The sequence below is a fragment of the Aspergillus undulatus genome (assembly GCF_047715775.1).
Source record: "Aspergillus undulatus strain CBS 261.88 unplaced genomic scaffold BDV17scaffold_19, whole genome shotgun sequence".
NCBI lineage: Eukaryota > Fungi > Ascomycota > Eurotiomycetes > Eurotiales > Aspergillaceae > Aspergillus > Aspergillus undulatus.
In genome coordinates this window covers 1-12,126 of record NW_027396623.1, presented here as the reverse complement: position 1 = coordinate 12,126, position 12,126 = coordinate 1, and the positions used below count along the sequence as shown (strand labels likewise).

The window sequence follows — 12,126 nt, the reverse complement described above, 5'->3', positions numbered from 1 at the left end:
CAAACTCGCCAACCTTTATTATGCTAAAGCGTTGGCCGAGAGGGACTTGGGAATCAAGATCATCCTGGTTTACCCCGGGGATAGTAGTGACAAACCTCCAGCATGCTTTAACAGGGACTTTCCTCAAACCTATCCTGAATATCGCGGTCTGTTAAGCTGCCACTCCTATAGAGAAAGGTGCTCTGTCCCAGATATTCGCGGCGTTAAGCCCGGAGGTAAAACACGAACAGTACTAGGGCCGATTGGGAAGGCTGAATTTATGATCTCTAGGAAGGATTATCTGATTGGGAGCTTGCACGACATGTCGAGACGGTTCTGTATGGAGCCTTGATTCTGCTTGCAGTCATAGCTAGTAATCATCTCTTACTGTTAAACTTTTGCATCTTCCTCACTCTTCGTATACTCTTATTTGGTCCCCGGCTCTACCTTCTATCTAGCTTCCAATTAGTTTTTCTGGGGTTTGGAGATCTGTCAGTATAGTAATTCAGACATAAAATTGCTATCAATTTCTTCGTTTATCCGAGGTTAAGTAAGCACCATTTGGGTGTCTAACTACGGCAACAAGGTGTTTGGATTTACCCCGTCAATCTAGAATTCGAATTTCTCCTCACTCAAGCTCCAAAGTCTGTCCGTAAACGTCTTGTTCTTCGCAAAAGCGGCAGCAGTTCCATCATCTACTTTGCAGTCGGCCAGGTAGACTCCCTTGACCTCGACACCTGAGGTATCCGCAGGCAGTAGGTTAAGAGTCTACTACAGCGAGAACCGAGGTATTAGCCCCTTGCTCCGGGGATTTTGGTTTCGAATCCAAGCCCAGCTCCGTAACTCTCTTCAGCGCTTGCTCGATTTCACTAGGAGACGCATGTTGATTGATCTATGTGTTAATAGCCCCGGGGAAGGGGCTGACGGCAAAAATCGGAAGGAAGAGGATGTCCATTCCGGACAATGCGGGCTTCTTCGTCCAGAGTCCATAAGATGAGGACTAGGTCACCATCCTTATTGATGAAATAGGAAAGCGTGCCCCGTTGTTCAGTGTCTGACGCGTCAACGATTTTCTTGTCAGAATGCCCGCTGGCAGGAAACTGAGGATCCTCGTCTGCCATTGTAAGATGCTTTGTTTGACAGGCCTGCAGGAGAGTGAGAACCAAGTATCCACATGGGATATCTTGCTAGGTACCAGTAATGGAACCCGGAATGACGGAATTATGGGGCAGGATGTTGTTCCTGTTAGCACCCTAGATATGGTACCAGGGTTGACGCCATATATGGCCCAATGCACACCAATGGAGACCGTAGTCTGATACAGCTAGGTTATCAAGGACCCCGGATCTGCTCGCAGCTCGTTCCTGGACATTTGCGAAAGGATGAAGGTAAAAATGTAGAGGGCTACGCCCGTTTCTTAAAGCCCGAATTGTGACGAGCCGGACAAGCTGGACATGGTGGACGTGCTCGGAGTTCTGCGGCTCGGGCTCGCCACCGCTCAAGCAAAGTACATATAGGAAGCTCGACGGCCACTGTCTATAGTTCTTTAGCGAATTCTTCTGGTCCAATTCTACTTGTTCGTATCAATGACCCTAGCTCGTGACAAAAAAAAAGTATCTAATTTACAGTGAAAAGTATTGGACAAAAGTTTGATGAAGCCCTCGCTATTTATCGTAAGCTTGGGGGAATTATAGTAGTGGCCTAAATTTTACTTCTCACACTTATCACCTGCACTTACTCTAGACTTAGTGTGTATCACCCCTAAAAGCAGCAACGCACTCAGGGCACGTTGCACTTTTATCCGCGTTGATAATAGTGGCTCAAGTACGGCTGAGCGGACGGGAAGCCCTGTTCTCCACACCCTGTGGTCGTATGTGCTAGATCAGTAGTGGATAAGAGCCTTGTATAGCGCAATTGTCATTCGATCTCGCGCGGCTTGGGTGAGATTAGGAGTGATATTAGGGTAAACAAGCGCGTAGTAGACAGCACGAGACGCTCTGCCGGCTTATGTACTTACCTTATGTACCTGCATCGCGTAACCTCCCTAGGTAAGCTTTTCGTTGTTGCTCCATAGTCAAGGTAGCCTGCGAGGCCAGTAACACCCTACGAGGTCTTGGGGAGGAGGATTGGATGAGATGATTGAAAGTAGTTACCTACTGAGGGGTACGCTATTGAATGGCAACTGGTTAGCATTAGCAACTGATTAGAGAATGGATATTTAGACCGTATTCTGACGCCAGGTCTGAGGTCCGTGACTGCGTTGGGAGAATAGATAATCCTCCGCGACTTCCAGAATGTAGAAGTCATTGGGTGGCTAGCAGGCTAGCTGGTTCTCACGAGGATGTAGAGACAACATGGCAGCGGCAGCAGGGTGATAGCATCTGGAAAAATGTCCAGTTAACTCTCTATCTATGCGAATATCAATATAATAGAGCTATCAATACAGGTGAGAGCGAAGTGAAGTGAAGCGAATTATGTGCAAAGCCCATCCAGGTCAGACGGACAGGTAAGAAAATAACCCTACCCAGCCTAGCAGTTCAATACGACTGCTGGCAGCCGGCCAATCAACCCAAGGGCACCCCGATCCAAAAAGAAACGAAGGCTCGACTCGAGACTAGGAAGAGGAACCTAGCAAGAAGCCCCCTTAGGAACATTCTTACACTTGTCACTCTTCTTCCCACCCGAGACCTTAACCCCCTCCCAAGTCCAATTCTCACAAGAACCGCTTCCACAAAGAAGATAAACATCCGTCGCCTTCTTCTCAACCGACCCCGTAACCTTCTTGAAAGTGATATCATCAACCTTGATCCCATTCGTCGGCTTACCAGTGGGGCTCCCGTTCTTATAGTCCTGCTGCACGACGACGCCATATTTGGTGATTCCGGAGAGGCTGATGTTGTCGTAGGTCACGCCGGAGACGGAGCCGGTCTTGCCGTAGACGGTCTTGATGCGGATGCCGTTCTGTGAGTCCACGACTTGGCTGTTGGATATTGTTACGTCTTTGACGGTGTTGTCTTTGCGGCCGCCGACGGAGCCGATGCTTAGTCCGTGTCCGCCGCTGCAGTAGCCGTTTGTGAAGGTGATGTGCTGGCAGCACTCAGTCAATAATCATTCCTTGATTGAAGTGGGGAAAGAGAAAGGGAATGAGACTAACCTGTCCCGAGTTAACAGCCAAACAATCGTCCTGATTATAAACCTTCGCCCCATCAATCGTGATATAAGTCGAGGACCCAATATCAAACGCATCAGTGTTATGACCCTTGCCCGTCCCACTCGAGTTATCAATCGTAACATCGACAATGTCCAAATGGTCAGACTGGATACTGAATCCCTGCACGGGGGTATTGTACACCCTCAACCCCTGAATCTTCGACTTATTCAGCTTATGCGCCTTGAAGAACTTGGGCTTTGTCTTGCCGCCGTTCGAGCCCTTTGTGTCCCACCAGCGCGCGCCGTCGCAGTTGATCTTTGCGCCGGAGGATTGCTTTACGGTGATTGAGGTTCCGGAGATGTCGATTAGGGGTCCTTTCCATTCTTTGTAGCCGAAGGTTGTTTCGCCTTCGAAGATGACCTATTCATACCGTGCTCGTCAGTACTCTGTCTCTATGTCGGATTGCAGGACGGGGATAAGGAGAAAGGAGAAAAGGGATATTGGACGTACAGTAGCGCCAGTCTTCAACCCCGTCAAATCAAGCGTCTCACCAGCCGGAACCTTGATGTCCTTCAGGGTGATAGTCGAGCAAGAAGACTTGCTGGATTTGGCGGCAGACGCCGAGGTGAATGTACAAGAGGAGCGAGCCTCGAGGTCCGCCGCTGGGGCGGCGGCGACCAGCGCAGCGCCCATGAGTGCCGCCACGAAAGTGGATTGAAAGAAATGCATGGTAAAGAGTGTTAGGGACTGGTCAACAGGTCCCGGATGAATGAATGAATGGTAGTAAGAGAACAAGAAAAGGAAAGAAGGAGGGAAAGACGATGCTGGGAAGGAGAAGAAAAGGTTGCTGTGAGGGGATAGAGAGGTTTATATAGAATAAAACACTTGAAAGCCAAAACCCCCTAGTTCCCACAAACTAGACCACCCAGCAGGTACCAGCCACAGCTATGATTTACCAACAATCATTACTACTAACATTAGGGCTGAACCAAAACCAGTTGGTATGAACCCATCCTACTTATCCAAAACAACGGCCAGCGTCCTGGGTCCACTTAGTTAGCTTCCACTCCACATTTAGGTAAAGCTTCGCCGGGCATCATTCCCCCATCTGGCCCATGCCGAGGCTAGGGTTCATCGCAGTGGCCTCGAGCAGGCTGAGGAGTTTCTCGATGTCTTACTCTTGGGTCCCACTGAAATGACAGGGGTTCTCTCGGAGTCCGGATCAAGCTTCTAGCCATGGCTTTGTTGCATGTTGATTGCGGTGGGAGCTCATCGAGCCATATATACTTATCGCCAGTATGGATCGTGATGGCTGTAGAAAGCTGCTGCCTGGACACGATTATCTACAACCTCGGTATAAAGTAAAAACCGACGCCGACTGCTTACCAAGTGGCAATCTCCTGTCAGCCCCCAGTCAATCTGTCAAGGGGCGGCATTTTCCGCTGGTGGAGATTACTTTAGGACAAGGCTAGTCATGTCATGCTGAAAGCAGAAGCACACAAGGTGTTTACTCTCGGGTAGGCTATAGCCCAGAAGGCTGATAGTGTGTGGTCATGATGACCAAGTGCTTCTGAGGCGTCTCTGAGGATCCAGGTAGCCTTCATGCGCAGCCCCGTCAAAATCAGTGTAACTGACAGTTTGAGGCACTTTCTCCTTCCTCGCCCGCGACGTATTCGAGTCATCTCCGATTCGAAAACAATTCGGTCTAGAAATGTACCTATATCTATCTAGACAGAATACCAAGGTCCATCCCTGATCAACAATCCACCAGAAGTACCCGTGTTCGCTGCGACTCAACAGTACAAGCACTTAGATGAAAGAAAAGAAAGCCTCAGCCTCAGCCCACCGAGTCATCGATCAGTGTCCAAAGCCAGAGCTAGCCAGAGCCAGAGCCAAACCACCCAATCTAATCTAGTTAGTTCAATATCTCATGCAAACCAACCTCCCACCAACAATACAACTAAGCAGCGCCAAAACAAAAAACATCCCCTCTAACCCTTGAAACCCAGCAAACCCCTCCATAACCGCCGCCGGAAACGGCACGGCTGCTGTACTGATATTCATTAGGCTAGTCATGATTCCGAGACCTAGTGTTGTTGTGGTATTGTTTTTATCGCTGGTGATGGCTGGTTCCCTATGTGTATCTGCGTCAGTGTCCAATGTGCTTGCGGTAGAGTCTTCGAGGTCGTTGTCCGAAGCTAGATCGGGGCTGTATTCGGTCAAGGTCTCGCTGCTTGATACCGATATTAGTGTCTCAGATCCGAGTTTGTTGTAGTTGTCTTCGGCCTCGTTCTTTAGAAGAGGCTCGTGTTCACGCGTAGTCTCACCCTCAATTAGAGTCACAGTCTCAGGTCGAAGACATTTCACGACGCTCGCCCAGAACGAAACGCCAATTATTGCATCGGCAGTACCGAGAAAGCACAGCGGGACGATTGGGCTGGAAACGGCGTGAGTTAGGAATAGAGCATGCGCGAGAGCCAGGAACACGTTGGCGGTTATTAGGGCGCGAGGGTAGTTCTTGGATGAGAGTCTGTCGAGCAGTATTCCGAACGGGGGGACAAGGATGCCGGAGAGGATAAATAGGATGCTAGATAGACAAGGAACTGGTGAGTCCGGATTGGAGCTGTCAAGTCCTCAAATAACTACGGTACGTACCTAGTTGCTGACCCCGCAGCGCGCTGGTCCCCGTCGTAAAACCGGGTCGCTAAAAATCGCGGAGCGGAGTTCGTGAATGTATTCAGACAGCCGTAGCCCAGGAGACAGATCATCGCCAGGTACCAAAAGACGGTTGGGAATTGGCCGACGTTTGATGAAGGTACGGTACCGGCAGGGGTGATCTTGATCTTGCCTTCAACTGTTGCTGCGCGCAAGGGGTCCTCATCGTCCACTTGACATCTGGGCCTGGTGATCATTAACAGGGATATGAGGCCTATAACAGCAAACCCGACAGCCAGCGCCGTTGCGGTCCAGGTTGCTGATGTGATGCCATACGGGCCGATCATGTGCGGTACGATGACCGTGTTCGCGACACTGCCTAGTCGACCAGCGCCGAGGTTGGTCGCCAGTGCTAGGGAGAGGCTTCTGTCTCTGCAAGGTGTAGCCAAGTATCAGCACTGCACAGCGAGTGGAAGGTTTACAGACAGAACGAGGGCAATCACTGGAAGCTTCGGGTGATGACCTCGACACCGAGGACGCCTACCACCTCGCCTCCAAGACCGATGCAGACACGGCCAACGATAAGACCCAATTGTGATCTTGTCTGGATTGCTAGAGAGAAGAGCAGTTGGCCGAGGATGATGCTTGAGACGGTGAGTAAGAGGACTGTTCGCTCGCCAAATCGCCGGACTGCTGCACTGGAGAAAAAGGGGAGGATTGTATTCGGGACGGCGTAGACGGTGTAGAGGAGGGAAATCAGGTAGGCGAACTGGTGGTCTGGTAGGGAGAGGTGCTCTGATAGAGAATTTGACAGCGATGCGGGGATATCGTAGACTCCGGACTGTTAGTGGTCTACTCCGCGTAGTACACCTCTGGAAGTCATACTGAAATAACCACTCCAGTTGATCGCGCCAACAGCTGCCAGAACGTGCCAGTGGGTCATGTTTTATTAGGGTGAATTCGGTGCGAGCATTTGTTTGTTGCATCCTGACTGATAGAAGGTGTATATAAAGCGAAATTGAACAGTCACCGCGTGAATTCATCACACGCAACAACGAGGCTTGCCATGTCGCAAAAGCAAAAAGCGAACCACCTGCGCCCTGACTAAGTCTTCTCAGCGCAGATCCATGGATGTATCGTATCCAGCTCTTGTGAAGCCACCATATCGCAGTTGCTCAACCATCCCAACGATCAGCAGATAGACTCAGAGTCGATCATGACACTCTTGCAGATTAAGATCACACTTCAAGACAAGAAGATGGAAAACGGTCACGTCTATGATTGGTAGGCTTTGAGTGGGAGTAATCCTCCGCGCGAACGAGCATGGTCCTTGTAAGACGAGGGAGGCTGTTGCAAGTGACGTGGTTGGAACGGAGAGACTTGCTTTTGTATGGAGCAGCGCTGCTGGTTGATTGTACTCTGGCCAAGCACCTGACCTTGGTCCTCGCAGCTGCTGACAATCCTTGCAGATGCAGTGGTACCTGCGCCGCGCTCTCACCTCATCAGTCAACCAGGCCAAGACCCCCCGCTGATCTTGCAGGACGAGGGTTCAGTTTCGATAATTCTGATTGCTTCACCTTGGCAAGCTCGTTAGTAGTCGCTATATGGTACCTCAAGTATCTTCAGGCTTGCCGACTCGCTGCTATCCTTCTTTAGCAGAGCGGGATGATGTTATAGGTATAGTTCCCTTGAATTCTTTCCTTGGACGATTCGGATTGTTGAACTTTGCCATCACGGGGATGCATGGTCCCTATTCAAGTGCAGAGGCTAAGCACCTTACTGCTCAGGCTTGAGAGATGTATTGTTCTCTGACAATCCTATTGACAAGGGACAAAGGCTCCTGTGCCAGCCCCATTATTGGTCTTGGGAACTCAGAAGTTCAGCATGTTTTGGTGGAAACTCGGCGATTCGGCCGAGATCTACTCCCATGGGACTGGACTTACTAGCGCGTACAATCGTTCTGCTACCAGTACGGACTGGTACCGCACCTTACGCTGCAGAGTACGTCGTACTACTACTACAACCACCACAACGGTGCCAACTTTCAGGTCTGCAGTGTCATACAAGGCTCGATGGGCAGGATCCTTATTCGACTGGTGTACATGACCCAAGGCAGTGTTGGTGCCCGATTCAACAGTTCAGATCCAGCGCCGACCGGCAGGAAGTGCGAGGTCTGCATTGTTATGCATCTATGCGAAGGGGTGTGTCTGAGGCTTCGCGGATCTGCTTCAGGGATATATCAAGTCATCGACGCTTGTTGAAGTATCATGTGGTTGGCTCGGACGTACGGAGGAGTTGCAGAATGTCCCTGGTAGTGACAGGTCATTTCCATGACTCGCACTCAGAACCCTTCGAACGACGAAACTTGAAGCTGTTGGCACTCCGTATGGCGTATGCGTTTGGGAAAGGGGGTGCAGAGAACAATTCCAGAATGACCAAGGCTCCGAAACAGGGAATCATATTAGTTCACTTGTCAATCATCCCACAGTGTGGAGCAGGTGAGGCAGTTTTAAATCTTTGTAGTTTGTCCCTCGACAAATGCCGGTTAAGCGTATACCCGTAGGCGTATCAATACAAAGTAGAATCTTGGAAGTGGTGATTTCTATACGGGGATGGGTCTGATCTGCCTGTGCAGTTGTGATGGTAGCACATTCTCGTATCTTTTAAGTTTGCAGCAGTGTAGTCCTTCAAGTCGTACCATGGACGGCTTCTTTTTCTCGATTGAGTTAAAGATTGCCCATACCAATGCAAACCCCCGAGGCGCGGACGAAATGATCGAGACGCGATTATCAACATTTGGTCCTTAGGCATTGAGCACGCTGACTGGATGAGCCGAGAAATTGCAGGTTCCGTAGTTCAGCAGCGCCACAAACCGCCACGATCGAAGATTCCTGAAAGAGTTAACACACAAGTGGGCCTGAAGATCGAGGAGTGAGGCACTTGAAACTGCGATCTCTGATTCGCAGTCTGCCTTAATAGCAAGGCCGATCCGATGGCTCGAAAGAGTTCGAACTTCCAAGCGGCTGTCAGGGTGCAGGATTTAGTTAAATCTCCGAACTCAGATCACACCAGCGGACAATTTTGCTCCACTGGCAGTCACACTGGAGTCTTGACAAACCAGTGGGGTCGAGGATCGGTTTACTATTGACTCCCGTAGATTTTGGCTGCGATCAACCGTCGAATGAGTGTCGAGCCTGTTTGTTGGATTCGGGAAAGCCGAATGGAGGAAATTTCATGCTTCCCAAGTTCTCGTCACTCACGAAAGCCATCATGTCGTCATGTCCTCTTCGGTCAGTTCTGTCGGGAAAGAAGTTGATGAGGGGCCATTGGCTCGCTTGATCGCACAATGGTCAGTAATTCGAGGTACCTTCTTCGACATGAAGCGTGGAAGCCACTTAGGATTCAGGACTCAGGAGTCAAGGGGCATCAAGATCTACGAGATGACATAGTTTGGCCTCAGGGGAGCGGCGGAAGTTTCCGCTTTCGAGATTCACATGTCCAGATCGCACTTGCATACCCCGTACGCTTTTGCAGAGGTTGAAGAACCAGTTCGTTCAGGCAATGAACACCGTAGTATTGCTCCCGCGAAATGCATATCAAGGCTAAAGTCAGGGAAAAGCCGGTCATAAAAAGGATTCCATCCATCAATATTATTACAGTTCTCGTGCGCTCCGTGGTCGGGACGACTGAGAGGATAAGTCCTGCAGGGCGTCCGGCGCTCGTGGTCCAACCATCCAGTCTTCCATGGCAAGCCACTCACTCCATCTTCGTTCAGCTGCCTCAATCTCCGCGTCCATCGGTCCCTGCAAGGGCCGTAGGAAGGGAATTGTCTCTAGCGGGGGAATGTCGTAGTCCTTCTTCACCGAAGCCCAACCTCCACTTTTTGCCGCAAACAGATAGTTGCAGCGCTCTTTCTCGTGCAGCGGCCCTACCCCGGACTGCCAGTCGTCGCCGAAGAAGCCATGGAGCACACCGGGGTAGTCCATTCCCGTTGCCACAAGGCGGCGGATGTACGGGATCAAGGAAACCGACGGGGGTGTGTTCGAAGTCGATGAAGGACTTGGGCTCACTCCGTCGCATGGAGCTGGATCGCTAGAGGCATTGAGAACCGGGGCGTCATGTTGGAATGGAAGTCGAATATTCAGGTATGCAGAGAGCGCCTGCACAGGGCTGCTGTGTTGCGCATGATCTAGGAAGTAGCGCTGGCAATTCTGATAGTGAGGGTACCATTCAAAAACGTCAAAGTTATCGTCCTTGGCAGTTTGAGAGGCTTCAGAGAGTCCTAACATCGCATTCGGATCGGGAGCGGAGACGGCGATTGGCGACCCTGGTGGATCGACAGTTTGCTGTTTGGGGTGTCTGTTTCAAACATAGTGTTTCAGTATAGCTCTTCCAGGTCCACTCTTGGTTCTTCAATTTCAACTCTTCTCAGCCGCGTTTCATGGTCAAACCGGTTCGCAATGAGGCAACGGTTGCGTGGGGAGAGGGAGGAAGGAAGGGAACGGAATGAGTGCGGCGCAGCATTGACTCTGAAACACGAGTCAACGCAATTGGGCACCAAACGGGCAATGACGAACGCAAACAAGAGCAGATGGGGAGAAATACTTGCTGGAAAACACCGTCCGACTTCGACGCAGCAAGAGCGAGACCTGACGTCGTGGCAGAGAAGAAGGAGAGGAGCGAAATAGATTTCGAATCGCGGAACCTAGTCCTCTACCGGAAGGATGAGACTCGTTCATGGACATCTGCTAGGTGATGCCCATCGATCAAGAAGACAATCACCGTTCATGACAAGGAGGGGAAATGCAAAGGTAGGAGGTGTGAGCGAGGGAAGGGGGCAGAGAGAAGGAAGGAGCGCTGTAGATGGGCTTTCTGGTGTGGCCCATCTGAAGATATGAAATGGGGCACATGAGACGTACACTGTACACTCTCAGATATGAAGGACGAGTGGAGGAGAAGTGAAGGAGAGAGATTATTATTATTATTGAGGCGACAACGTCAAGCACGGACAGCCATATATAAAGATTTAAGGAAAGAAAAAGTGGGCGCAGGACAGATCGATCAGGTTCAGATTTCGGCACCCAATGGTGGTGGTTTGCCGGTATAAATACCTGCTGGAGCTGATGTGCGATTGGTTTGCTGGCGCCCTTGTCCCTTTTATTGTTATTTTTAGTTTTACTTTTTTTTCCCTCTGTACTCTCTTCTACTTTCAGGAAGACATCTATTCTGTATACTCAGTTACAATTGAAGAGTTTACTCAGGCTGACAATCTGACATTCGTAACAAGGAATGCCCAACACCCAAACCAAATCATGATGAACGATTGCAAACCAGGAGGGCGGCAAGAATAAGGTCATCGCGTGTCCTGTCGAGCTGTGAATTGTGGCTCTGTGGATCCATAGGGCCAGCGCCCAGATCGAGATGCTCTGCACCTGCAGCTCAGCGCATAACTCCTGACCTCTAAAGCTGACTCCATCCGTTACGAGCTGTCTGTTGGTGATCGTTAAGCGCTTTCCAGTGCCATCACCCGTCGGTCCCTCAGCCCAGTCTAAACAACTTTGGCAGGTCCGGTTGACGGTCAGAAATCAGGATGATTTGGCTGGATTTCTCGATAATGATATTCGCCCCCGAATAGCCCCTTAGCCATCCCTGGTTAGGATGCCGCCCTGGATTCAAACCTCCCGAGGAACTACTGGAACTTTTATCCGTCCACTGCCGCCTCATTCCCGAGTCTATCGATAAAAAGGAGAAATGCAGTGTAAGTGGCGTTTCCATAGTCTGTACCAGAGGTTGTACAGCGACTGACATCAGTATCAACACAACTTCGAAAAATCAGTTCTCCTGAAGTCTTCGAATTCTCAGAACAGTGGACACCACCCACCTTTGTCAGACGAATTGGCGGGGTAGTGGTACTGCATGGCGAGTCGCGTGCTGTGGTTGCAGGTGACCAGGCCTCGTTTTTTCGGTCGCGCACCACAAAACTGCTTAATAATTGGCTTGGCGGTCACATGCATGTCACGCCACCTATTTTGCTACGAGGTAAGATTTCAGTCCACGGCACCTCTTTCAAGACGCTTACGAACACATCAACTTCATGATGGCAGCGCTTTCCAAAAATGTTAGTTAAGTACTTTGAAACTCCTTAATAATCATTATCTTGAGCCCTGTTTCTACTATAATCGCTCTTTTTATGCTCTAATCGCTAATTTATTGGTTTAGAAGTGGTACCTGTGGTACCTCCGCGAAGCCGAAGCTGGGCGCCTGGAGCTGCCTGAATACGAGGAGGTGAGCCTGATATATATTTTCGGTCCGCTAGCTATTTACTAACTGATTGGCAACCA

General features: G+C 50.2%; 4 protein-coding genes across 4 annotated transcripts; 1 reads left to right on the top strand and 3 right to left on the bottom strand.

Annotated features, from left to right (window-relative positions):
- Positions 1–2,526: 2,526 nt before the first annotated feature.
- BDV17DRAFT_56453 (glycoside hydrolase family 28 protein) lies at positions 2,527–4,230 on the bottom strand. The gene is made up of 3 exons (XM_073764790.1): positions 3,641–4,230; positions 3,134–3,550; positions 2,527–3,066 (listed from the first exon to the last, which is right to left on the bottom strand). Exons 1-3 carry the CDS (start codon positions 3,857–3,859, stop codon positions 2,608–2,610), a joined length of 1,095 nt encoding a protein of 364 aa, XP_073616334.1. The 5' UTR covers positions 3,860–4,230; the 3' UTR covers positions 2,527–2,607.
- Positions 4,231–5,006: 776 nt separating this feature from the next.
- Positions 5,007–6,728, bottom strand: BDV17DRAFT_290519 (major facilitator superfamily domain-containing protein; the record flags this gene model as incomplete). The annotated part of the gene is made up of 5 exons (XM_073761930.1): positions 5,007–5,036; positions 5,084–5,717; positions 5,786–6,217; positions 6,289–6,619; positions 6,671–6,728. The coding sequence occupies 5 exons, from the start codon at positions 6,726–6,728 to the stop codon at positions 5,007–5,009; spliced, it is 1,485 nt and encodes a 494-aa protein (XP_073616333.1).
- A 381-nt stretch (positions 6,729–7,109) lies between these two features.
- On the top strand, positions 7,110–8,563 carry BDV17DRAFT_56727 (uncharacterized protein). Its single transcript, XM_073764793.1, has 2 exons — positions 7,110–7,462; positions 7,573–8,563. The coding sequence occupies exons 1-2, from the start codon at positions 7,390–7,392 to the stop codon at positions 8,346–8,348; spliced, it is 849 nt and encodes a 282-aa protein (XP_073616332.1). The 5' UTR covers positions 7,110–7,389; the 3' UTR covers positions 8,349–8,563.
- A 773-nt stretch (positions 8,564–9,336) lies between these two features.
- BDV17DRAFT_56538 (uncharacterized protein) lies at positions 9,337–10,495 on the bottom strand. Its single transcript, XM_073764791.1, has 2 exons — positions 10,391–10,495; positions 9,337–10,195 (listed from the first exon to the last, which is right to left on the bottom strand). The coding sequence occupies exon 2, from the start codon at positions 10,072–10,074 to the stop codon at positions 9,439–9,441; it is 636 nt and encodes a 211-aa protein (XP_073616331.1). The 5' UTR covers positions 10,075–10,195; positions 10,391–10,495; the 3' UTR covers positions 9,337–9,438.
- Between the last annotated feature and the right edge of the window lie 1,631 nt (positions 10,496–12,126).